This window comes from Hemiscyllium ocellatum, chromosome 22 (genome assembly GCF_020745735.1).
Source record: "Hemiscyllium ocellatum isolate sHemOce1 chromosome 22, sHemOce1.pat.X.cur, whole genome shotgun sequence".
NCBI lineage: Eukaryota > Metazoa > Chordata > Chondrichthyes > Orectolobiformes > Hemiscylliidae > Hemiscyllium > Hemiscyllium ocellatum.
This window is the reverse complement of record NC_083422.1, coordinates 35072627-35097252: the sequence shown is the minus strand read 5'-3', so window position 1 is coordinate 35097252 and position 24626 is coordinate 35072627. Positions and strand designations below refer to the sequence as shown.

Here is a 24626-nt window from a genome sequence, read left to right as displayed (position 1 = left end):
ATAGTAATAGTAAGAATATGAGCATTCCAATTTCTAATTCTCCTTTTCCTGCTCTCTGTTGACTAGTCCTTCTCCTGAATTTGCCTCTTCACCACCTCCACATGAAAAGGATGCTGAGAGTATAATTTGCACAGTAACAAGAGGTGCATTGGATAACAACAGCCTGACCACAAGGTAGAAAAAGACTGAAATAGTTGGACAAACTGCCATCCCACTTAAATTAATGAATTTTCATAATAACTAGAATCATGAATGTTGGCGGCACAGGAATTGATTCTTTGGATCATTGTGTCTTTGCTGGAACAAATTCTTATCCCACTGCCCAGCTCCTTCAACAATCTTTGCATCATTCTTTGCTTCAAAATGAATCTGCTTTTCTCATAATTGATGCATTGCTTCAACTATTTCCTGTGGCAAATGTCCCATACTCAAACAAATGTAAAGAAATTTCTCTTAGCTTCTCTCCTCCCACTGATAATCTGGTGATTCCTCCTCACCAAATATTGTCACAACCAGAGGATGTAATTGTATCTGAATCATTATATCACCACCTTAGATAATTTTGTTAATATTGTTAAAATTTTGAAGGAATTATAACGTGTATTAAGTATACTTGCACATACTTGCACACAGAGGCAAACTCAAAACCTTTTGTCATCATTTAATTTAATTTAACATCATAAAACTTTCAAGCAATTTGTTGAGAAAACATAAATTTTCAGTTTTTTTATTGAGGGATGTAAGGTTGGAGTTAATTTCATTGATCTCGGTCCCCTCCTTGGTGGTTTATTGATGGATATTTGCTTCCTGTGGATCGAGATTGATTCTTTTCACGTATATTCTTTAATGTGATAGAATATTTCTCTGTACTGGCAGCTGTAACTTAGCTTATTGTTATCTCATGCAATTTAGCTTGTTTCAAAGTTAGAAGTGGGAATTAACTAGCTTTCTTTCCCTTTATATGTGATGGTATTGTTTTGTAATTGATTGTGACATCTGGAGTGTGCTGTATATCCCATTGCTTTCAAAATAAATTGATACATTTTACTCTCAATTTGAATGTAAAAGCATACAAAAGTCAAGCTTTAGAGAGAGAAGTCACTGTTTACAGTAGATTGAGCAGCGGCTTGTTTTCTTGGTACAGACAGTAATATAAAATTGTTTGCTGACTTGACAGACTGAAAGAAAAGATGAAGACTTACATTTATGTTGCAATTTTCATAACCACCAGATGTCTTAAAACATTCCGTAGTCATTGAAATGCTTTTGAAGTGCTGTCAGTCTTCCAAAATTGCAAATTATATACTATTTCAAGACACTGCAAGAAGTTAGTGACATTCAACTGACATCAGAACTCAGTAAGATTGATAAATGCTACTATGCAATGGCTAAAAACATCAGCATGGTGTAATTGTGTTAATGGTTTTGTGGGCTTATTGCAACTGCAATTGAAGGGTTAACATCAGGAGTTGTGCCCAACACCATTTCACTCGAAAGACTTGAGGCCACAACATGAGCTAAAACAGACCACATGGTGTACTTTTTGTTTTGGACATTTCTTAGGTTAAACGTAAAAACACAATTGAAAAAGTTAAAGAAATGTATATCCCAGAACTGTATTTACATCCAATCTTTTTATTGAATTGCACCAAAAATAGTGGGTTATGTGAATGAGTTATTCTTGTTCTGTTCCACAAACAAATTTGCAATCATGGAAATTTACATGTTGAGTATTACTGTTGGTCTAAGGACACTTAAAATTTAAGATATGTTCATTGCAGCACATCCTATAAAGCTGGAAGCAGATGCAGAGTGTTTTTGTTAATGAACACCTGAACAATAATGCCTCTGATAGATAATTAATTCCAAAATGATCATGTTTCCACCTAATTATTGGTTGGCTTTAACCAGCGAATAGCTAAGTCGTTATAATCAGGAAGACTTGTATGTACTGAGTCAACCCATTTGGCAAAAAGTATAACCTGTTTGGTGCTTGAGTTGATGTGGGTTTTCATTCTTGACTATAACAATACCTGCACATTCACTTATCATGTGGACAAGATTGGGTTTAGTTTCCATTCAAATAACTTGCTATAATTCACTATCAAGACTCAGACTTGACTCCCACTTGTGTAAGGTGAGGGTTTCAGTGCTTATGAAATCATAGAGATGTAGGATGGAGGAAAATTAGTGGAGAGAATTGAAGAGAATTTCCTAAAATGAACTGTTTACATCTTTTAATTCTCTGTTTTAGCTACTGAATTGAATTTACTATTGGATCTTTAAAACCTATCATAGGAGATGCTGGCTCATAAGAAATAGATACAGGAGTAAGCTTTTCAGCCTATCAGGTCTGCACCTCCATTCAGTAAGACACGGTGACCTGTTTGTGGCCTTAATTCCAGTTTCCTACTTACTCCCCATAACTCAATGCCCCTGTCAATCAAGACTCTGCCTAAGTCAGCCTTAATGCTCAATGAGTCGACAGTGTGGTGCTAGAAAAGCACAGCAGGTCAGGCAGCATCCAAGGAGCAGGAGAATTGATATTTCGGGCATAAGCCCTTCAACAGGAATGATTTCTGATGTAAGGTTTATACCCGAAACGTTGATTCTCCTGCTCCTCGGACACTGCCTGACCTGCGTACTTTTCCAGCACCACACTCTCGATTCTGATCTCCAGTCCTCACTTTCTCCTCCTTAATACTCAATGATTCAGCCTGCACTGCTCTCTAGGGTAGAGAATTCCAAAACTTACTGACTCACTCTGACAAAGAATTCTTCCTTGGGGTACTGTGTGCAGATCTGGTCACCATACTGTAGGAAGATTGTGATTGCACTGGAGAGATGCAAAGGAGATTTACCAAGCTATTGCCGGAGGTGGATCATTTCAGCTATGAATAGAGGCTGGATAAGCTCAGATGATTTTCTTTGCGACAGAGGAGGTTGAGGGCATACTTGATCGAGGTGCATGAGATATGAGATTCATGGACAGGGTGAATAGGAAGCAGCTAAACCCCATCACCTATGGCTCAATAACAAGTGAACATAATTTTAAAGTGACAGGCAAGACATTTAGAGGGGTTTTAAGGAAAAATATTTTCTCCCACAAGTTGGTAGAAGTCTGGAATACACTGCCTGGGAGGGTGGTTGAGGCAGGATAACTCATAACCTTTATAAAGTACTTGTATGAGCACTTGAAGTGTCATAATATTCAAGGCTATGGTGCAAGTGTGGAAAAGCGAGCTTGGTGTATATGGTATGTTTTTGGTGGTATAGACTTGATGGGCCTTTTCTGTACTATATGATTCTATGATTATCTCCATCTGAAATGAAAGACATGTAAATTTTAAATTGTGCCTCTAGTAACAGTATTTCTCATATGGGGAGATATCCTCTTGGCATCTAACCTATTCAGTCCCCTCAATGTCTGATCATCTCTCAGACATATTAGATCATCTCTCATTTCCCAAGTTCTAAACAATATAGGCCTAACCTGTTCAATCCTTCCTCATAAGACAACACTTTCATCCCAGAATCAACTGAGTGTACCTTCTGTGAACTTTCAATACACGTATATCCCTTGTTAAGTAAAGAGACTAGAACTATCCAGTAATCTATTCGTGCTTTCAACAATGATGAAAAATGTGTTGCTGGAAAAGCGCAGCAGGTCAGGCAGCATCCAAGGAGCAGGAGAATCGACGTTTCAGTCATAAGCCCTTCTTCAGGAATGCACTTTCTCCTAGTGCTTTCGACAGTGTTGTATAGTTGTAGCAATATTTCCATATTTTTATACAACATCTCCATCACAATAAAGACCAATAAATCTCCTTCCTGAGTGGACACTATCCTGGTTGACATTCTCCTTTTATTGTGGACACTCCACACATTTATCTTAGAGTGTTGTTGGATACAATAACCTGTCTAATGGACCTGCCTTTCAAACAGACCTCCATCTGTAACTGTGAATGTTTACCTTTTACCAGCTAACACCCTGAAAAGGACCCATGTGGTATTGATCCTACCCTTTAGGCCACTATCCATCTTGACTAGCTGTTCCCATCACCCACACTCTAGTCCACAACCAGGATATGAGACACTTCTCACTTCACACCTCCATGCGTTTGGTCCCACCTAAGATCTCTGTTCCAGTCCTTCATACCCACTAACACCATCACCATCATCACCCAGCCCCACATTTATAAACATGCAAATCAGGAGGGGGAGTACACCATTCATCCTTTAATCCTGCTCTGCCAATCAATTAGATCATGTAATTAGATAATTACATTAAATAATCGTAACCTCAAATTGACATTCCCATCAACCCTGAAAATCTTTCAACCACTTGTTTAACAAGATTCTATCTGCCTCTGCCTTAAAAAAAATTTCAAGGAATTCTGCTTGCATCACCTTGTAAGAAAAGATTTCTAAAGACTCACAACCCTCAGAGAAAACATTTCACCTCATCTTGGTTTTAAATGGGCAACCTCTGGTTTTTAAACAGTGAGTCCAATGAGAGGAAGTATCCTCTCCATAGCTATCCAAACAAGACCCTAAATAAGATGACAAAAATTGTATTATAGCCTGGATTAAAGTGCAATAATGCAACTGGAGCATAAACTCCCTACTTTAGAGAAAAGGTGACAGTTTTTGATAGTCAACCCTTTTGAAGGAAAAGCCAAAGTTTCTGTTCAAGATTATTTTACTGTGAAATTCAATCCTTTGAAAATTAACATCTAATTGCTTAATTGGAAACTTTATTTAAGCTTGTCAGCCACTTTAAAGGGAGTAAAAATCTTTGGTTTGTATCTCTTTTAAAGTTATGAACAAAAACATCTTATAAAAACTTCTTTGCTGATTGTCAAACAAACCTATTTTCAGAACATTCAGAACAAAAGGCTTTTTGTCATAAAGTCCAGTGAGAATTGTATTTTAATTCTGAATTTCAATAATTTGCCATTGTTTGAAGTAGCTTTAAAACTAAATGTCTGCTAGGTTACAAGTAACAGTTTAACATCATCAGCAATGATTAACTAAGAATTAATGTGGAACTGTGCTTAACAAAGAATAAGGAAACTGAATTATTGGTGAAAGCTTGAATTGATACATAGATGAAGATTGCAATAGGCTTGTAGATATTGCCTGAAAAATGGTCATTACACAGATTCTGTAAAATTATCCACAATATTACTTCAGTCAGATGTTATTTGCCTATCATCCTGCTGCACTAACAGCCACAAATAAGGTATGTTTTCCTCACCTTTCTTTCAAAAATCTGTTCGTACATGAATTTGACTGAACTCAGAGTTTGAATTGAAAAATGTGACCCTTTTCTATATTGATAAAAATTTCATAGAATTTCTGAAAATAAATTGTCCTTGTAATACAAATGTATTTTGAATAGAGCAAAATGTGTTTCCGAACTCATATTTTTAAAGTTTCTCGCCAGCTCAGTGTCTGTTAAATAGAATACATGTTTTCTATTTTTCTTGTACAATGAGATTCTTTATTCATATTCCAGTTTCACTTTGTTCACTTCTGAAATTAACCCTTTTTCAGCATTCAATATCAGCATATTTTTTCTATCATAACTTATGTGCAGTTTAGTTGGGCTAATGAGAGCTACAAAGCAGAATTAGTGACCAGAAATATTTTTCAAAATCAAACCATTCTGAGAATAAATAACTTAGTTGCATTCTTGAGGTTGTTTAATCATAACTTTGGATTTTTGCACACCTCTCTTCTAACAGGTATCTTACTCAATAAGACCCAGCTGAAATCAGGGCTCAGTGTCTTATAAATCAACATAGCATAGTGAATTGCTCATTTACCACGGGTTATATACTTGTTGGCTTGGTTTATTTTGTTCAGTGAGTTTTTTTTTATGAACTATTAAGATTAATAAGTGAAAACCATTTTCAATTTTGCTTGAATCACAACAAATAAAAGCAAATAGGCATTTGAAGCATAGTAAAATAATTGCACTAAAAGGGTGAAAGGTATGAACATTTAAAACAGTAAATGCTGTAATTTGAGAGCCTTACGAGAGAGAGTAAATGGAACCTTTTCATCTGAATCGTCAGCTGTGAACTGCAAATTGAAATGGGTGGGCCCAGTTTATGAGTACTATAGAGTTTTATCCGGCTGACCACCCCGCCTCCCACAGCCTGCCAGCAGTTTCAGATGTCTGAAATGCACTTGTTGGCTGTCACTCAGTTACTGACCTTTCATGACAATGCAATAGGGAGGAGCATCAGTAGGAAGTCTACAGTTTTAAAACCAGTAGTCTTTTGTGTGAGTCACTCTTCAATGCACTTCATTGAAGAATAGTGGCTTCAAATGTGAACTCGACAAACTGTTAATGAGCTGGTTTTAAGTGTTCCTCTCTGTCATTTATAACAGTGATACACTTGTACGTTGTTACAGTATTAGCTGTTGGAATTCATTACAGTTTGTGGGCAACACACTGTGACACACACTGCATCCTCACAGTGTCCATTGTGAAAAGATTTTAAACTTCAAATACAACGCAGCTGGCTTACTTCTGCCTTGGTAAGTAGGTTATATTCTCTGTATCTGTTTTAAAGGATATTTAAACCAGTAAAACATAATTGCAACATGAAACTGATTTAACAAAAATTTGTAGACTTCAGTCCACTTCAGTATGTTAGTCCCAGTGGTGCAATGTGACAGATCATATTTTAATGATCAGTCTTGCTGGTCAGTTAAGCTTGAAGTAGTAACTGCAGACGGAATTAGGTTTTGCATACATTTCATGGAAACTTAGGAATTGCTCACTCTTAGTTTCCTGGGTCAATAAACCTGCTGTGAAGAGTTACTAAAATGAAAAGCTCTTTAGAGATGCTGTACAATATACTTTTCTTTTACTCTGTGAGGAGTGTTCAGCCTTTATGGGTGACAATAACATGAGCAATAGACTTCTAAATTCTGTAGCCCTTACATCAGCCTGAAAGTTGGAGACATATATCTGATTGTACTCGAGGGAAAAAAGCAGAATATTTATGTAAACATTCCTAAAGGGAGGCAGACTGTGTTTTGGTAGCACAGTGGGATGTTTGCAAAAGAACAGCAAAATGACCAGAGATTCATTTTGTTTATATTTCATGTTTTCTGACTGAGCAGGAAAAGACTGCAGAGTTGAATTTAAAATATTGTTGGGAGTTTTGGAAGTCTAAAGCTCTCTCCCTTGCTCTTGCCTGAACAGTGAATGTGACAGTCATTGTATATGACTGAAATACTTCAGGAATGAGACTCCTTGTTACCTATTTACAGTGGAATCCAGTGAGTGAATGAAAGTTATTTTAACGTATTTTTCAAGCAGTGTGATCCCTGGGCTGTCAGTGCAGCATTGTGGTAGGTGGGGAATATCTTTCAGTGTAAAGTGGAAGTTATGGATAGTCTTTATCAGTCAATATATATTTAACTCAAAAGTGTGAAATATCGAAAGGTTAGAATTGGAACTTTGATTTATAAAGTAATTAGCATTTATATAGCATATTTCATGACGTTAGACATTCAAAATGTTTCATGCTGCAAATCAATTTGGAAGTAATTTATGTTGTCATGTGGGGTAACATGACATTCAATTTGCGCATACCAAAGTTCCACACACAGCAAGAAGTAGAATGACTAGATAATCTGTTCGTGATATTAATTAAAAGTAGACTGTTAAACTGAAAACACGGGCAATTGAGTTAGATGAGATGTATTTTTCTTCGAAACTACTGCACACAGAGAAAATTTTGAGGTAGTTTTATTTTTGGTGATTGCTATTGTTGGTTAACACTGTTCTACATTCATTGGTGCCCCTTGTTTTAAATAGCAGCCTTGACCCTTTACATTTTATGCACCATTGGCATGAGGCCTTATGTTCCACATGTACTTGCCCAGCAAGTCATCCATCTGCAATGAATGAAAATTAGAAATTCCATGCCAATGGTCCATGGTTTGCCATCATTGATTTTAATCAATTTTGCATACTGGTGCTATTGCAGTGACTCTATGGCCTGATAAGTACATTGAATTTTTTTCCTGGATCAGTACACTTCGGTCAAAGAGAATCATGTTGAAATAGATATGTAGAAGATTCAATGTTAAAAATCTGAGATAGCTTCAAAAGTCATAGTTACTCAATTGATGTCTTCTCACAGTCATTGAGTTTCTGCTGTTAGTTTTCATGTGGTTTGATGCTGATTGTTGACCCAGGCGTCTTTGAGTATATAGTGTAGAATGACCCATAATGTCATGGGGTCTAGAATGCAGCACTTCTTTTTTGTTTCCATTGTGCCACTGCTCTACTTCATCATTGAGATGTTGTGACTCGAGGCATGATGAACATTGTTGCCATTTTGAACAATATCAGGATCCTCGCAATCATACTTCAGATCATCCCTCAGTATTTTAATATTCCAAATTGCAAAGATGGTGTTCCTCAGGATGTGGTTCCCCTTGCAGGGAAAAATGAGACAGCCTGTTTCTTGGGCACCTTTGTAAGCTCCCTTCCCATTTGGGGTGAACAGACAGTATCCTGAAGAGGACTAGCCAGTTACACATGATGCTGTCCATAGAGATATCAGTGGTAGGAAACTTTGTTAACCAACTATGGTACTCATCTAAAATTTTTTTTTCAACAAACGCACAGACGTTACAGATTACTAATGGTCTTCATGTATCTTGTTACCTGCTTGTCGATTCTTCACCAGGATTCCCAGTTGATTCTGTCCCACTGCCAATCCACCATTACTACAGGATTTCACAAATGGACCCTGACAGACACATGTTTGTGAATTTTTTTGACCTTGGATCACTATTATTGTCCATGCAGTTGGTGGTAAGATTTTTGACATATCAAGCATTGATGAGTAGGACCACTTTGCTGTTGCAGACTTCTTCTGCCTTCACAACCAAAGTGACACAGTATTCCTCTGGCTGATCTGCATTAGAGATTTTTTGGAGTGTACTTTATTTGGGCTTTTTGGGATGATCAGTTTAAAATACAAGAGGTATTTCATAAAGTGCAATCACTTATAATTTCTCCCATGGTGCAATGATGCTGATTAAATAAGCCCTGTCAAATATCCATCCTTTCAAAACCTATATATTGTTAGATGGAAGTGAATTTTCAATAAGTTGTAGCACCACGGTTATGGAATGTTATTGATGCCAAAGGAACTACTAAGTTGGCTGCAGCTTTGGTGTTAGCTGTTTTGGTGCTAAGTTTTAGATCAGTACAACACATGGTTCTATTTTTCCAAAAGCAATTGAATGTTAACCTGCTGTTTCTTGTTGTGAGTGTTGGATGACAAACATTGTTTATTACAACTTCAGAAACACCCCTGGCCTCTTGTTTCTCTTTCCACTGCAATGCTGTCCCAATAGACCTGATTCTCAGGGAAAATCGTGGGAGTTGCTGAGATTATAGAAACTAATTTAACTGATACTTTACAGGTTAATAATGTCTTTTTGTGTGACAAAAATTCTCCAGGAGATCAGTGTAGAAACTGAGTTGGAAAAAAAAAGAATAGGGTATTTCTTCTAGATAATTAACTGACTCACAGTATAATAGACCTTCATTGACACAAGAATCTGAATGGTTTATGAACTGTAATCTTTGACCACTTCACTCGGGGATCAACATTCCTTGTGCGTTAATTGTTTAGAAATACTTTTGTCCTCAATGTGGATGAAATTAGTTTCAAATCCTTTGCTCAGCTCAGAGAGGATTTATGTGCATCCACATTCATTCAAATATTTATTAATATACATTCAGCACAGTAATTTCAATAATTACTGTACATTTCTAGTTTGTAATAGTTACAGTTATCATGACACAAAAAGAGGCCATTCAGTTCACATTCAATGCCCAACTCTGTTGAGCAATTGAATAAGCAGAATAGATGCAATGTTTGTGATGACCTTTACTGCTGGTACAGCATAGGCTACAAATGATTGGCCACTTGTAATGACAAGTTGTGTGCCTATCTTTCCTATTCTATCTTAGCCCGCTCTAAGCTAGTATATCAGTTCAAAAGCAGTTCCAAGAATATTGGAGAAGGGATGTTTCAGTAATTTGCCTACTTCAGCTGTACAGAGACAGAGCACTGGGGATATCTTCCCCAACCCATACATGAGAAAGGCTATTGATGTAATGGGTTTAGCTATTTATGTTAGTTTTTGAGACAGTAGGAAGGAATGGATGACTCATTCGTATTGTATTTTAGTCCAGTTCTCAAAAAATGATTCAAAGTGCTTTTAAGTAAACACAGAATCCCTACAGTGTGGAAGTAGGCTATTCAGCCCATTGAGTCCACACTGATGTTCAATACAATCTCTCCCCATCACCCCCCCAACCCCCGGACCCTATCTCTGTAACACTGCATTTCCCATATTTAATCCACATAACCTGCACATCCCTGGACACTATTGGTAATTTATCATGTCCCCAATCCACCTTATCTGCACATCTTTGGACTGGGAGCACCTGGACAAAACCCATATAGACACTGGGATGTGCAAGCTTCACACAGTCACCCAAGGCTGGAATTGAATCTTGGTCCTTGGAGGTAGCAGTGCTAACCACCGTGCCACCTGTTCACTTAATTAATGCATCTCTTAAATATTGTGTGACTATTTTGTGTAAACAAATGCAGCACCCACACAGTAAGATCCCAAATCAGAAATGAGATGAGTGCTTAGTTAGGTGGCACTGGATGGTACTGTTTGCTCAAGAAATGGGGTGGCATGTGGCTCAGTGGTTAGCACTGCTGCCTCACAGTGTCAGGGGCCTGGATTGGATTCCTGCCTCAGGCAACTGTGTGGAGTTTGCATGTTCTCCCCCTGTCTATGTAAGTTTCCTCCCACAATCCAAAAACATGCAGGTCAGGTGATTTGGCCAAGCTAAACTACCTGTAGCATTAGGTGCATTAGTCAGGCATAAATATAATGTAGGGGAATGGGTCTGGGTGGGTTACTGTTCGGAGGGTCAGTGTGGACTTGTTGGGCTGAAGAGCCTGTTTCCATACTTAAGGGAATCTAATCTAAATGCTGTCTAGAATTTCTTTGAACAATCTCATGGAGACTTCAGCTTTTATCCAATACACCTGATCAAATAAAGAGAATCTCAACTTTAATATTTCAAAACGCAGGCATTATTTCTAACCTTTTTGAGGAATTAATATTTCAAAAAACAATATTTCTAACATCTGAGAATGCTAGCCTCGATTAGAAGATGCAATATAAAACGGGAAAGGAAAAAGAATATGATTTACATCCTCTGTGATTCCTGAGCATGTTACAGTCTATCTTGTACTTTCTGTAGTAATACTGGGGAATGCAGCAGTCAATTTACATAAGCAAGGTTTTACAAACAACCATGGCTAAAGCGACCATGTAATCTGACTCAGTGGTGTTGTATTAAAGAAACACTTGGAAAATTCCCCTGCTTTTTATGCTAGTGTCAAACCTAACAGCTCTTTCAAAGGCTGGGGTGGGTGTTGGTGAGAGCTGGTGCAATTTGAAAGGAGCTTCTGGACCTGGCTCTCCCACTCATTGTCCAAAGGTGAGATTTTGGCCCCAATAACATGCCACCAGCAAATTGTAAAAGTGAAGAACTATTACCTATAGTCCACAGAGATTCTCTCCATTACAGGCAATTGATTCTGCTGTAAAAAGGCTTTCATTTATAGAATGCTTCTCGTGACCACAGTAGGTCTCAAAGTCAATGAAGTGCTTTTGCGTTTTTAATCCCTGTTGTCATTTTGGTGCTATACCATCATCATGCTGCAGCTCTTGATTTCTGCAAGGCCAAGAAATCATTCAGTCTTATAAATTGAAGTGTCAGCTGAAAATGTGTATTCAGGTATCATGAAAGAAACTTGAACCAACACCCCATCTGACTCAGTGAGAAGAATGCTACCACTGAGCCAAGTATGATATTAGGGGTTGGTGAGATGTCTGTGTCTCCTGCATTCCTTACATAATTTTGTAGCTCATCCAGTCCCCAGCATGTCGAGGGATTTGAAAGAAACCAAATACCCCAGCCGATTTAATCTTGCAATTTCAGCACTTGACATAGTGTTTCCTCAGGTTGGAACATGTACAAAATGGCTCATGGATTCCAGGATATATAACAGTAACCATGAAATTTGCTGTGGTCAAAACTGGCAGGATAAACAGATGAAAATGTGCATTTCACTGGACTTTCGCTGGAGCGTAGGAGGTTGAGGGGTGACCTTATTGAGGTTTATAAAATCATGAAGGGCATAGATAATGTGAATGACAAGGGTCTTTTCCCTAGGGGTGGGAGAATTCAAAACATGGAGGCATATTTTTAAGATGAGGAGAAAGATTTATAAAGGGGGGCTCATGTGTGGAATGAACTGCCAGAGAAAATGGTGGAGGCAGGTACAGTTGCAATATTTAAAAGACATTTTGATAAATACATGAATAGGAAATGTTCAGAGGGATATGAGCCAAGCGCAGGCAGGTAGGACTAATTAGTTTTGGGAACATGGTTGGCATGGACTAGTTGGATTGAAGGATTTGTTTCCATGCTGTTATAGACTGTATGACAAAAAATAGAAAATGTTAAAAGTTGTCAACTGACTGATCAGAATTTGAACAGGAGTATGGTTAATTTATTGGATGAGATGCATCCAGCAAAACTATTGATCACAAAGCAATTAGTATGCAAAGGAAAGCTGTTTGGCCCTCATGTCTGCAGTGACTTTCTGAATGAGTATTATGACTTCATGCCATTCTCCTGTGTTTTCCCCAAAACTCTAAATGTTGCCCTTTACAAATAATCATCTAATACCTTCATGAATATTTCATAAGAAATTGCTTCCATTACTCTTTCAGGCACTGTGTTCAAGACCCTAGCTACTCTCTCTGTGAAAAAGATTTTCATTGCAAAAGAAGCAAATATGATGCAACAATCTTGTGCTGTCTCGTTCTCAATCATTTAATGAGAGGGCATGGTTCCGCTCTGAAGAGTCATCTAGATTCAAAACGTTACCTTGCTCTCTCTCCATGAATGCTGTCTGGCCCACTGTGATCTCCAGTATTAGCTGTTTGCAAATTCTACCATCTGTAATAATTTTCTCCACCAGTTATTCTGTCCATCCTCTCAGGATTTTGAAAACAGCCATCAAATCTCTTGTTAGCCATCTCCACTTTAAGAAAACAGTCTCAAGTTCTCCAATCTATCTTTTTAACTGCTTCCAGTGATGAGAAGTGTCATTCTCTCCAAACTATTCATATCCTTCTGAAACTTTGGCAATCAGAATGGTACACGGTATTCTAGCTGAGATTTAACTTCTGTTTATCTCTCCAATGCTATTCAGTCTACTGTGCATTTCCATTATTTATAAAAGTTGCTTTCAGTCATAGTAGAAGTTGATTTAAAAATGATTGTTAAAGTGAGCATTTCTTGTCACAGCTAAGGTTTTGACACAGTAACTTTGTTTTTGAAGCTAAGCTACAGAAATGTTTGTCCTGACATATCCCTGTATCTGTGTTTCCCAGTGCTTCCTTGGCGTCTGAAAGGAAAGAACCAGTTCCATATCCTCTTCCTGCATCTGTTGTTCCTCATCCTTCAAAGCATACCAAGCCTGCTGAGCCACCAGATGATGCTACACTACTCCAGAATCAACTTGAGCAGAGTGAATTAAGGTAACAGCATACAGGGTTTAGAAAATTGAAACTTGAATCTGAGAAAAGTGTTGTTCACTGACTTTTCAAATTATAGTTATTATTTTCCATCGTTTTGAGGAGCTGTGAATAGAAATGGGCTTTGCTCTGATGCAGCAGTTTTAGAGTAGGAAGATAGAAATAATTAGGAGATGTTCATGAAAGCATGCTCACGGAATTAGTTGGTGAAGATGCTTTGTAAAGTTAGAATCATGACAACTATGTAGATGAGCATATCTTATTTATTGAATTCTTCCTTCTTAAATCACTCATATGGGCAAGCCCCAGTTCTCCATACCTTTTTGAATGTATTTATTCTTGTCTTAAGCTTTCAATAGCATGCACTTATTCATGTGTGAAACATCTCCTCAAGTCCTGTTTGAGGTGAAAAATGTTATAAATGCATGAGAGCAACATATGATAGGAACATATTTCCAGTAGATAAATTAATAAAAACATCACAACTCCAGAAGAAAATGAATTATTTTTAAATAACTTTTGAAAAACATAGTGCAACTTTTCCTTAAACATCTTATTTTTTAATTTTTATAATTTTTTGACATCAGTGGAATCTATGCTGTTCCTTCAAAGTTCAGAACAGTTTTTCCATTTTGTCAGGGGTGTCAAATCAGGCTTTTCTCAAACTAACTCTTTGGATTTGATTAAAACAGCTCCTATATATCAGAAGGAATTGCCATTAGCCCTGTGCTTTCAATATTCCCATCCAGAGTGACTAATGTAAGATCTTGTTGGTACAAATTGAAGGCGTCATATGGTTTGAATTATTTTCATATCGAATATGAAGCCTGCAACATCACTGAGCAGAATTTTCTGAGCCAGGTGTGAAGAAATGAAGGAAAGTTACATTGGCTCAATATTACTTATGGCTTTCACTGGACAGAACCCAAGTGGGGAGCCTCTGTGGATCTGTTAAGAAGACTAATGAGGTGATCAAAAAGGAAATTAGGAGCTTGTAAACTGTGCCAAGAAGATACTGTATTGCCACCATCCTGACTAGAATTCTGAGGTAAATGGAAATTGGGAAAAGCATCGTTGGTGAAACTGATATGTTGGAAAGGCTTTGATGAGCTTCACTGAAGAGCAACAGTTGTGGGCTTCAAGGGAATATACTTCACAGAACCACATCTCTCAGGGAATACTGTTGCTGGTTGACATGCTGATACCAACTTCATGAAAGGCACTTCACCATCTAGATTTTGATGTACTTTCAGCTGCTTCCTGACTGTCAGCCCTCTCATTGCTTAGAAGGAACTAATGCAACTTTGCTGAGGAACAAGAGCAGAAGCCATGTCACCGTCAATGGCTTCAGCTACAGCCAAAGCAACATCAGTAATAGCATTAACTGCCTTCTCCTCTACATCCCAACAATAGATGAGATGGACATCTGAAAGGAGGTGGGATCTCCTAGCATAGTCTACAGGCTGAAGAACAGCTCTCCAGACATGTCACAGCTAACATTTGCAGCCTTTATAAATGAGGCTTCTTTCCCAGTGGAGCTGGTGGATGCAGAGTAATAGTTAACAAGATGCCAATCAATTGAGGACGTTACTTTCCTTCCATCTCTTCTCCATTCCTCTCTGTCTTCCCCCTCGTCACTGCTCTGTCCCTCCTCCTCTCTTTCCCCATCCCCCCCCCCCCCTCTATTTTCCACTGTTTCCTCTGTATCCCATCAGTCTTTGCTTTCACAGTCGTCTGCTATTTTCTCCTGCACAGAGAGAAAGTAGAGAGGTGTCGAAGTTTATAATGGATTATGAGAGAGATGGAAAGGCCGGCATTTGTTGAGGGTAACCTTTGAAGGTTAAGTGTGAAAGGACAGTAGAACGAGGATAAGCTATGAATGTTGCCTGCTCAGATGGGGATGTGAGGATGTACCTAGATAGAGAGACCATAAGATGTAGGAGCAGAAGTAGGCCAGTCAGCCCATTGAATCTGCTCCATCATTCAATGCAATTGTGGCAAATCTGATATTCCTCCTCCTTGTTTTTTTTCCTCCACAACCCTTGATTCCCTTACTAATTAAAAAATTATCTCTCTCAGCCTTGAATATACTTAATGACACAAGCTTGGTATCCCTATGTGGTAAAAAAATTCCACAGATGACCTTCTGAGAGAAGAAATTTCTCCTCATCTCTCTGTTTTAAATGTGTGAGTCCTTATTCTGAAATTATGCCGTTTAGTCTTGGAATCTCCCACAAAAGGAATCAACCTTTCTGTATCTACCCTGTCGAGTTTTCTAAAAATCTCATGTTTCAATAAGGTCACCTCTCATTCTTCTACTTATATCAGCCTAGTGAATCGTCTCTGGGCTGCTTCCAATGCCTGTATGTCTTTCCTTGGATAAGGGACGCAAAACTATTCACAGTATTCCAGCTGTGTTCTAACAGGTTCCTTGTATAGTTTTTTAGCAAAACCTTACCACTTTTCTACTTAATTCCCTTTGAAATAAATGCCAACCCACCATTTGCCTTCTCTACTACCGGCTGAACTTGGATGCTAGCTTTTTGTAATTCATCCCAAACCTGTATGTTTGGCAACTTCTGCAGTCTTTCTCCATTTAAATAATATTAAGCTCCCTTTTCCTCCCTGCCAAAGTGCATAACCTCACTTTTCCCCACATTATATTCCATCTATCAAGTTTTTGATTGGAAGCAATAACTGGAGCTGCAAGATGTGTTGTGCTAAAGAGGGCTGTGCAGGAGAATGCTGGGATAGTCAGAGTGTGGGTCCAGGCACCATGGAATTCCACTGCCATGCCCTCCTAAACTGCTGGATTGTTTTGGTGTACCATCTGCCGGTTAGACAGAAAACCGTCCTTTAGGACTTTCCTCAGTTGTTGTCTTCATGTCTGCTAATTGATTTTTTAAAAAAAATTCATTCTTGGTAAAATCACTTCTCATTAAGATCCTCAAATCCCAGAGCTGGACCTCCCAGATAAAGGTTGGAGACTCAGGGACCAGTCTTCCCTGATTATCTCTGAGACATTGTAACCCACACTGTTGTTCCTTCATTTAGAAATCCTTTCATTAACAGAATGAATGTCTCACCTCCCTAGGTGTTTTCAGAAAGCAGAGTTAAAAATCACAATAAGGTCTGTTTAAACCTGTTAAGAAATCAATTTTTCAATGTATAATTTCAGTTACATCACGCTGCAAAGTTTTTTGCTATAAATTCTGTGTTACGATCGAGCCCTCCACAATCACCTGATGAAGAAGTGTTGCTCCGAAAGCTAGTGTGCTTCCAATTAAACCTGTTGGACTATAACCTGGTGTTATGATTTTTAACTTTGTACACCCCAGTCCAACACCGGGCATCGCCAAATTCAGAAAGCAGAGTTTGAATGATAATTAGAATGTTCTAGGATAGAGCCAGCAAATGTCGTACAAGTTAGTCAGTCAGGTTCCTGACCTGAAAATAATCTCACTGTTCTGGAAGATACCAGTTGGACAGGATTTCACTCAATGCATCAAATTAAGTTTTGCAGAGGAATTAGCTTTCAGGATTTGTCTTCAAACTGGCTATGAATGGCTGCTGGAGTTAGCAAGGACAGAGCCAAACTAAAATGGAACAAAGGTTCCTGATATTTGCTGCAAAAAGTTTATGAAAGGATCTCCAGCTTGTTTGATATTGGTGGCTCAATGTTTCGTCAAGGTTACTGAATTGAAGTTAATGTGTGTGTGTGCACACAGTGAGCCAGTTTCAGAAGTTGTAAGTTGTGAAGATTGCACATGTTGTGATGATTGAGATTGTGGAGAGATCTGAAAATGAAGGCTTTCAGATTGATATATTGGAGGCCAGCAGTTTGGGGTGCCGTGTGTGACTATAACATTGAAGATGCTATTGAACTAATGTCCCATGGAACTCAATGTCAGAAATGTTTCCGAAGAACCAAGACTGATAATTGGGAGGATAAGATCACAAAGATTACTTAATTTTTATCTCCGCTCATCAAGATCCTAACACTTCTTGAGGTTGGTACAATATGAAGACACAGCCAAATCCATTCAAACTCCCTGTTCCTGAATTTGCAAAATAGCAAAATTTAAAATAGTCGATGACCCTCCAAATTACCCCAATTGTTCATAACCAGACTTTTTGAGCAACTATCACCAGACACCAAGTTTAAAACCTAAACAAAAGAATTAACAATTTATTATTAATAATAATTATAATAACAGCTTTAGCAGAGCAAGATTAAGTAACAAAATATAGTTTGTTCTGATATAACACAATAGTTCCATTCCTGTGTGCTCACGCAGCACCATTTAAACCAATGGGACCAGAGTTGCATTATAACCAATACAGGTAAGGAAAGTTCACAGATAATGATCTAAATTCTTCAATCTCGTTATAGCCAATTTGCGCTGAAGAAATGCGCGTTATCACAGAACCAATTGTGATGTAATTAATGCCTAAGATTTAAACACAATCTTTTTTGATTCTAGCCCCCCACTTGCACAAAGACAGCTAGACATATAGTTATGGGAAATATTTACAAAGGAAATGTACCTAGCCAGTTCATATAAGCAGTTTCCATGATGCTGAGACACACACAGAGGATTGCACCTTGCTTGATTTCTGAAGACACCAGTCCACACAATTCTAGTAGACTCAGGAATAATTATTTAATTCTTGTCATGAGATTCTGTTCTCTGAATATTTAGTAACTTGATGGGAGGATAACCAGGAGCAATCAAAACTCCTGGTTTTGGCAGCCAGACTCCTCCTCACGTAATCACCGTTCAACACCACTTCATACTTTGGTTTCTCTATTTTTGTTTTGTTTTCCACTTTCTTTCAATTAGGCTATTTGACACTAGTTTCCCTGTGAGGCATCAGCTAATATGCAAACATCTGCCATCTGTTTGAGCATAATGCATCTCCTGAACCAAAACAGCGACAATGTTCTTTAAACAAGAACCAACCTGCTATCAATCTTCTCAGCCTGACCTCATGAACAAAAATCATTTTGTGTGTGCTTTTGTTTTAAACAAGCCGCTGCTCCCTGTCCAGAGGTCATCTTTAGCTCTCCGCTCATAGTTCACAGCTCCAAACCAAAATTGGCAAAAATAGAAATAAAATAATGAAGGTCTCATTTTGGTTAGGTCGAAAAATTGTTTTCCTTGCAGTTTGAGCAATTCTGTTGCATTTTTCCTCATACTGGAAGGTGTACAAAATACTGGATGGATTCCAAGCTATTATTGGAAATGCTGAAATGTCAAAACTAATGGCAGAATGTATATAAGAGATGAAAAAAGAATTTAATGGGAATAACATTAACGTTTTGAATTGGATCCATTCAGTAGGAACAGAAGCTACTCAATCTCCTGCACAGACCCACTTTTTTTGAGGGGCCTATTTACTGTATAAGTGAGTTCGTTCATTTTTAGAAATTAATTTGTGAAGGATTGTTAAAATGACCGTTTCTTATGAGCTAAAGTCTTGATCATTTTGTACATTTGTATTAAGAGTGAGACTACAGGAATGGTTATCCTGGCATATCTCTGTATCTTTGTTTACTAGGGTTTCCTGGTCTTCTGAAAAACAAGCGTTGGTTCCGCCTCCGATTCCAGCATTTGTTGCTCCTGATCCCCCACAGCACTCTGAGCACCCTAAGCTATTGTTTAATGCTGAAGTTTTCCAGAATCAGCTTCCACAGACTCCAATAAGGTACCAACGTATAGGAAGTTCAGGTGTTGAGTTAATTTGGAATGCACAGTTCCTGACCTCCTCTGGAGTTTAATTGTGTTCCAAAACCAAGATCCTTACAATGTTCAAATCAGATAACTATTTCAAACAGCATGAACAGAATGAGTACTTAATATCTCTTTACATGTTTTTGTTTGGCAAACTGAACTTGATATTTTTCCAGTGTCGGCCTTGACAGCAGGAGATTGGTCTCATTGTTATTGGGTTGGGAAGGGATCAATCACTGAAGATTGCTGTTTCTTGTTACTGCTAGAAATATTTGCATTTTCACGTGACATTAGAATTGTGGTTTGCAGTAGTGCTGTGGTTTCCATGATGTATTCATAGTTTTAATGATGTTTCCGTAGTTAAGCCACATGAATAATCATCCTGTTGCTTCTCTGAATCTGTTTTCCAGTGTTCCCTCGACTTATGAAAAGGAAGAGTCAGTTTCGCTTCAGCCAATTGCACCTGTTGCTTCTCATCCTCCACAAGACGTACAGTGTACTAAACCATCAGATGATGCTGAAGATTTCCAGAGTCACCTTGAACAGACTCCATTAAGGTAGCAATATGCAATGTTGAGAAAATTTAAACCTGAAGATGAGAAATCTGTTATTAATCATCCACTATGACTTAAAATTTATTAAAGAAAAGATGAGCAAGCACAAGACTAACGTAAGGTTTACATATTTACAGTGACCAAGATAATCAGTCAGAATAAGTATTTAAAATTTTTTGTATATTACTGTTTCTTAAAAATAAATGTTTAAGTGTTGATTTTCTTTGATTTTTCTTTACTGAAGTGAAGGCTAATTAAACAAAGTTGTTTCTTGGAATTTGAACTAATGTTGTGATCTTTCAGGAATTTCAAATTGGATTATTTTCAAGACAATGTTTTTGAGATTTCACCAAAAAAGCTCCTCTTTCATCTCAGTAGCGCAATATTATTACTCCGGAATTTTTAGTACCCTTACTGTCCTTGGCTAAACAGCTTGTAAGTTATTTATAAACTTAAGCAATCAAACTGATGAATGGAATTGCACCAGTTTGTTGGACAGCAGACTGTTCTTCCAACATCTATCTTGCCTGATATTCCTTTCTATTCTAGAGTTTCATTCTTAAACATTGTGACCAAAATTAAATATTTTTATCTCCATTTAATTTTTGTCTGGCTCTATTAAACCGAGTAGCAGCATATAACCACGTATTTAAAAAAGCCTTGATAGCAGATTCTCATTCAAAACTTGTTCAAATCCATTGATCGTGAAAGTTTAATCAATTAAAAACTGTACAGAAACAATTCACATAAGATTGCTTCAGTTTATGTATATCTGACAACTTGTTTATTCAAGGACAGTAAGGATATTGAAAACCAGAAGTAGTAATATTGCTTTACCAGGATAAAAGATAATCACAAAAACATTAGTTTGAAAATAACCTAATGTGAAATTCTTGAAAAGTCACAACATTGATTTGAATTCTAAGAAACAACTTGGTTTAGTTACCCTTAACTGCTGTAATAAAATAAAGGATAATCAACACTTTGAGGTTCTTTATGTTTTACAAAAAAGTAATATAAAGTTGAAATTTGTTGCTATTTCCCCTAATTTTAGTAACATACATCCTATGCAGCACTTCATGAAGTTTTACTTCAGTATCTTGGCAAGATACAGTGGATCAAACTGATTACATTGCCTTAGGAATTAGCAACTGGCAATGTTATAAACTCACATCATCAAACTGATGGGAAGCAGTGACCACCAGAAACATTGACCAACCAAGTGTGTTCGCAAAGCATTTGTTCTGCTGCCAACATAACAAAACACATTTGTTGCCAGCCTTGACTTTGCTAAAAAGAATTTAAGAAGTAGAGCAGTTCTGCGCAATCTTATTAGGTCAGAATAATTTATTGACACAAACAACTGAAATGCCTCTTGTACACCTCAAGGTTATAACTTGTACCTTTTTTTTCTCCGGAATTGTCTTTGTTATTTCATGTCATTACTGCCAAAATGTCCAAGCCGTTGTGTTTCAATAGAAGCAATAGACTCTTCCTTTGACAATCAGTTTCATGAAGAACATAATACATTGTGTTTATGTTTCTGGTCCGGTGACCCTTCCTCCAAACTCAGTTGAGTTTTTCCAGTAATTTCTGTTTTTGTTTCTGATTTACAACATCCACAGTTCTTTTGGTTTTATTTCATGCAAAATATTGTGTGTTGTTCACAAATATGCATGAGGATGCCGTTTGTAGAAATTACTTACTGGCTTTCAGGCTGAATGTTAGATATTTCGAATAAACTAAAAGTTTCTGATAGGGGGAAGCAAATTCTCACATCTGTAAACGTGTCCTTGGAATTAATGAGGATTATTGTTTGAAATGCTTACAACATTTGTGCTGGTGAATGGTTTGTTGTTGTGTCAAAAATTCCATCTTTGCTTTATTATGTTAGCTTTTCTTTTTAAATAAATAGATGAATGTTTTCCACCTTGGCCATAGGCACATAAACTCAGTTAAGATTCAAGCCTGAACTTAGAGTATTTTTAATAGAATTCGAAAGTTTGAAATATGTTGAGGAAAAAAAACTGTGGCTTTATTTAATGTTTTCCATTTACTTGAATGCTCAATTTAATTCATACATTCCGAAGTGCGAGGAAACATTTACAAATTGCTCTCAAAGTATGTTTCCATTTTAGTACTGTACTTAAGCTCATTAATAAATGCTTTAGTAATGATGTGGCAATGAGAATTGATATATATCTCGGACTCTTCCTTATGCAGTGAATTTCACCATAATTGAATGTGTCTTACCCTGTTTCAAATAAAACTGCAATTAATGTAAATGTTATCCAACTTGTGAAAACATTAAACTTAGAGACCACTTATGCATTCATTCCAAGAGCGACCTTTTGGCCCTTAAAATCAAATGTGTCAGCAATCCTCATTCTATGATAGGACCCATGATGATTACAAATTTGTATTTCATAGGGGTAGCATAAGGAGTGCACCGGTGCAGAAACTTGACCAGGCTGTGCAAAGCTGCCTTCAAACCAGATGGATTCTCTATTGAACCAGCCCTTGGGCATTTCATGAAGTAGGGTGAAAGTTCTCCATGATGTCAGCAACGCTTTTCCCCCTCTTCACTCAAGTACAAATTCCTCACAGTAATGTTAACCTTTCATCGCTCACCATAAGAGCTGTCTGACCCATGCTAAATCTTGACCTATGTCACCTTTCCTGGCATTTGTCTCCATTCCTGGTTTTCATCCTTGACACTTTGGTCTCAATAGCATGTGCAGCTGGTGTGACATTATTACGTATGTAGAATTCTGACATCACCCATGCATGCACAGATTAACTGGCCTAACTGACCTCTTTGGGGCCCATTTACACATCTGCAGGTGGACATTTTGATGGCCAATATATAGTATGCTAATCTCTCAACGTACAAACAGCTTCTGTCTCCAATTCCCATTCTTTAGGCCTGTACTTGTTGGAATATGGAAAATTTACAGATGACCTTATTGATACATACAAAATTCTTAGGGGACCTGACACAGTTAGTGGGTAAAGATTGATTACCCTTGTCGGAGTGGCTAGGAGAAGAGGGCATAACCTCAGAATAAGTGTCTCATATTCAAGGTAGAGATGAGGAGAGATTTCTTCTGAGTGAAGTGAACCTCTGGAATTCTTTACCCCATAGAGCTGTTTGAAATTGAGTCATTAAGTATGTGGAAGGCTGCAATAGACAGATTTTTAAATCAGCAAGGGAATAGAGGATTATAGGGAAAAAGCAGGAAAGTAGAGTTGAGGATTATCAGATTTGTCAAGATCTCGTTGAACAGAGATCCAATTCAGTGAGCTGACTGGCCATCGTCTGCTCCCACATCTTATGGTCCAAAGATGCTACAGAAATTAAATAGGTAAGCTGGTGCCACTTCAGGCCATGGTTGTCCTGTTGAAAGGAGTTGAAAATTGATTCCTTCCTTAGTTTACTTTCAGGCCACTTAAAGTTTCCTTTTCCAGAAGTAGTTTTGTTATTTAAATATTCATTCTTTTTGATTCTATGTACAACTTCTGCATTTTTCTGTGTCTATGGGAAATGACTTTTTTTTTAAACCACAGAGTGAGCTACTTTTGTTTTTGAATCGCCTGATTATTCAGCTCACTGTAAATAAATTATTTTCAAATGGGGCCCAATCATTGTTGACTCTATGACAAAGCTCTGCTCACGCAATGTTGGTTTGATGGAAATGAGTCCAAATTAGGCTGTACCATTTCAGAGTAGATCTCAATAAATGGACATTCAATTATTTTAATTCATCATATGACAACAATGAAGACACTGCTGACTGAAAATTAAAACTGTAATATTAAGAAGAGTTATTTGATAGACTTGCTATAATTTCTGCTGATAAATCTGCTCCCACATTAAACAAAACTACAGCAGTGATTTCCTTTCTGAGTTTAATAAGGCTATTTTATGCATTTTGTTATATGTACACTTTACAGTGTTTTCAAACAATGCTACATAGCATTCAAGATAACACAATTTCATTCTATTATAGTAATAGACATTTTGTTTACTTTTCACACCCTTCATCCTCTTCTCCTCGTATCAAAGTCTGAGGCAGGTGATCACTAATTCACAAACCCAACCTAATGTTACTGAAAGCTATATTTCCAATTGTGAGAAGTGTGCATTTGAGCAATATGGTAAAACCCTATACCTGATATTACATTGACTGGGAAGAAGGAGGGGACAAAATTACAACCAATGATAATGAACTGATAGTATGGTCAACTTTTCTTCATCTTATCATAAGAGCACCAAGGCTAGTTGTCATAAGCCATTGCCACACGAGTTAAGTGGGAACATTTTCTTAATGGTTAATTTAACAGTGGGTGTGAAATAGTAATGATATGGTTCTATAAAATTCTATTTATCTGTTTTTCTTTCTGTGCCAGTGTATCATTACTTAGTGAAAAGCAAAACGATTTCCCACATCCACTGTTTGCAGTTACTCCTCACATTGTTTCTGCCGAGACTGTACAAGAATCCTCTGAGCAAATTGCTAACAGGTACTGAACTCACAACTTATCTATATTCCAAGGATGCTTTATTGCTAACTGTGTAATTAATATTATGTATAAGTGATCCAATGACAAAAACATCTTCATTGATAAAACACCTTTCATGATCTCA

General features: G+C 37.5%; 1 protein-coding gene across 8 annotated transcripts in view; it reads left to right on the top strand.

Annotated features, from left to right (window-relative positions):
- Positions 1-24626, top strand: part of tacc2 (transforming, acidic coiled-coil containing protein 2) — a 269026-nt gene that overhangs the window by 74145 nt on the left and 170255 nt on the right. For 5 of the 8 annotated variants that reach the window (XM_060842045.1, XM_060842048.1, XM_060842044.1 and 2 more), the window contains 5 exons: positions 67-174; positions 13546-13692; positions 19252-19398; positions 19835-19981; positions 24389-24502. In XM_060842045.1, coding sequence (XP_060698028.1) covers positions 67-174; positions 13546-13692; positions 19252-19398; positions 19835-19981; positions 24389-24502 — 663 coding nt within the window. Of the gene's footprint in view, positions 1-66; positions 175-6491; positions 6553-13545; positions 13693-19251; positions 19399-19834; positions 19982-24388; positions 24503-24626 lie in introns of those variants that run through there. The other 3 variants (XM_060842051.1, XM_060842046.1, XM_060842047.1) reach the window with 3 other exon arrangements.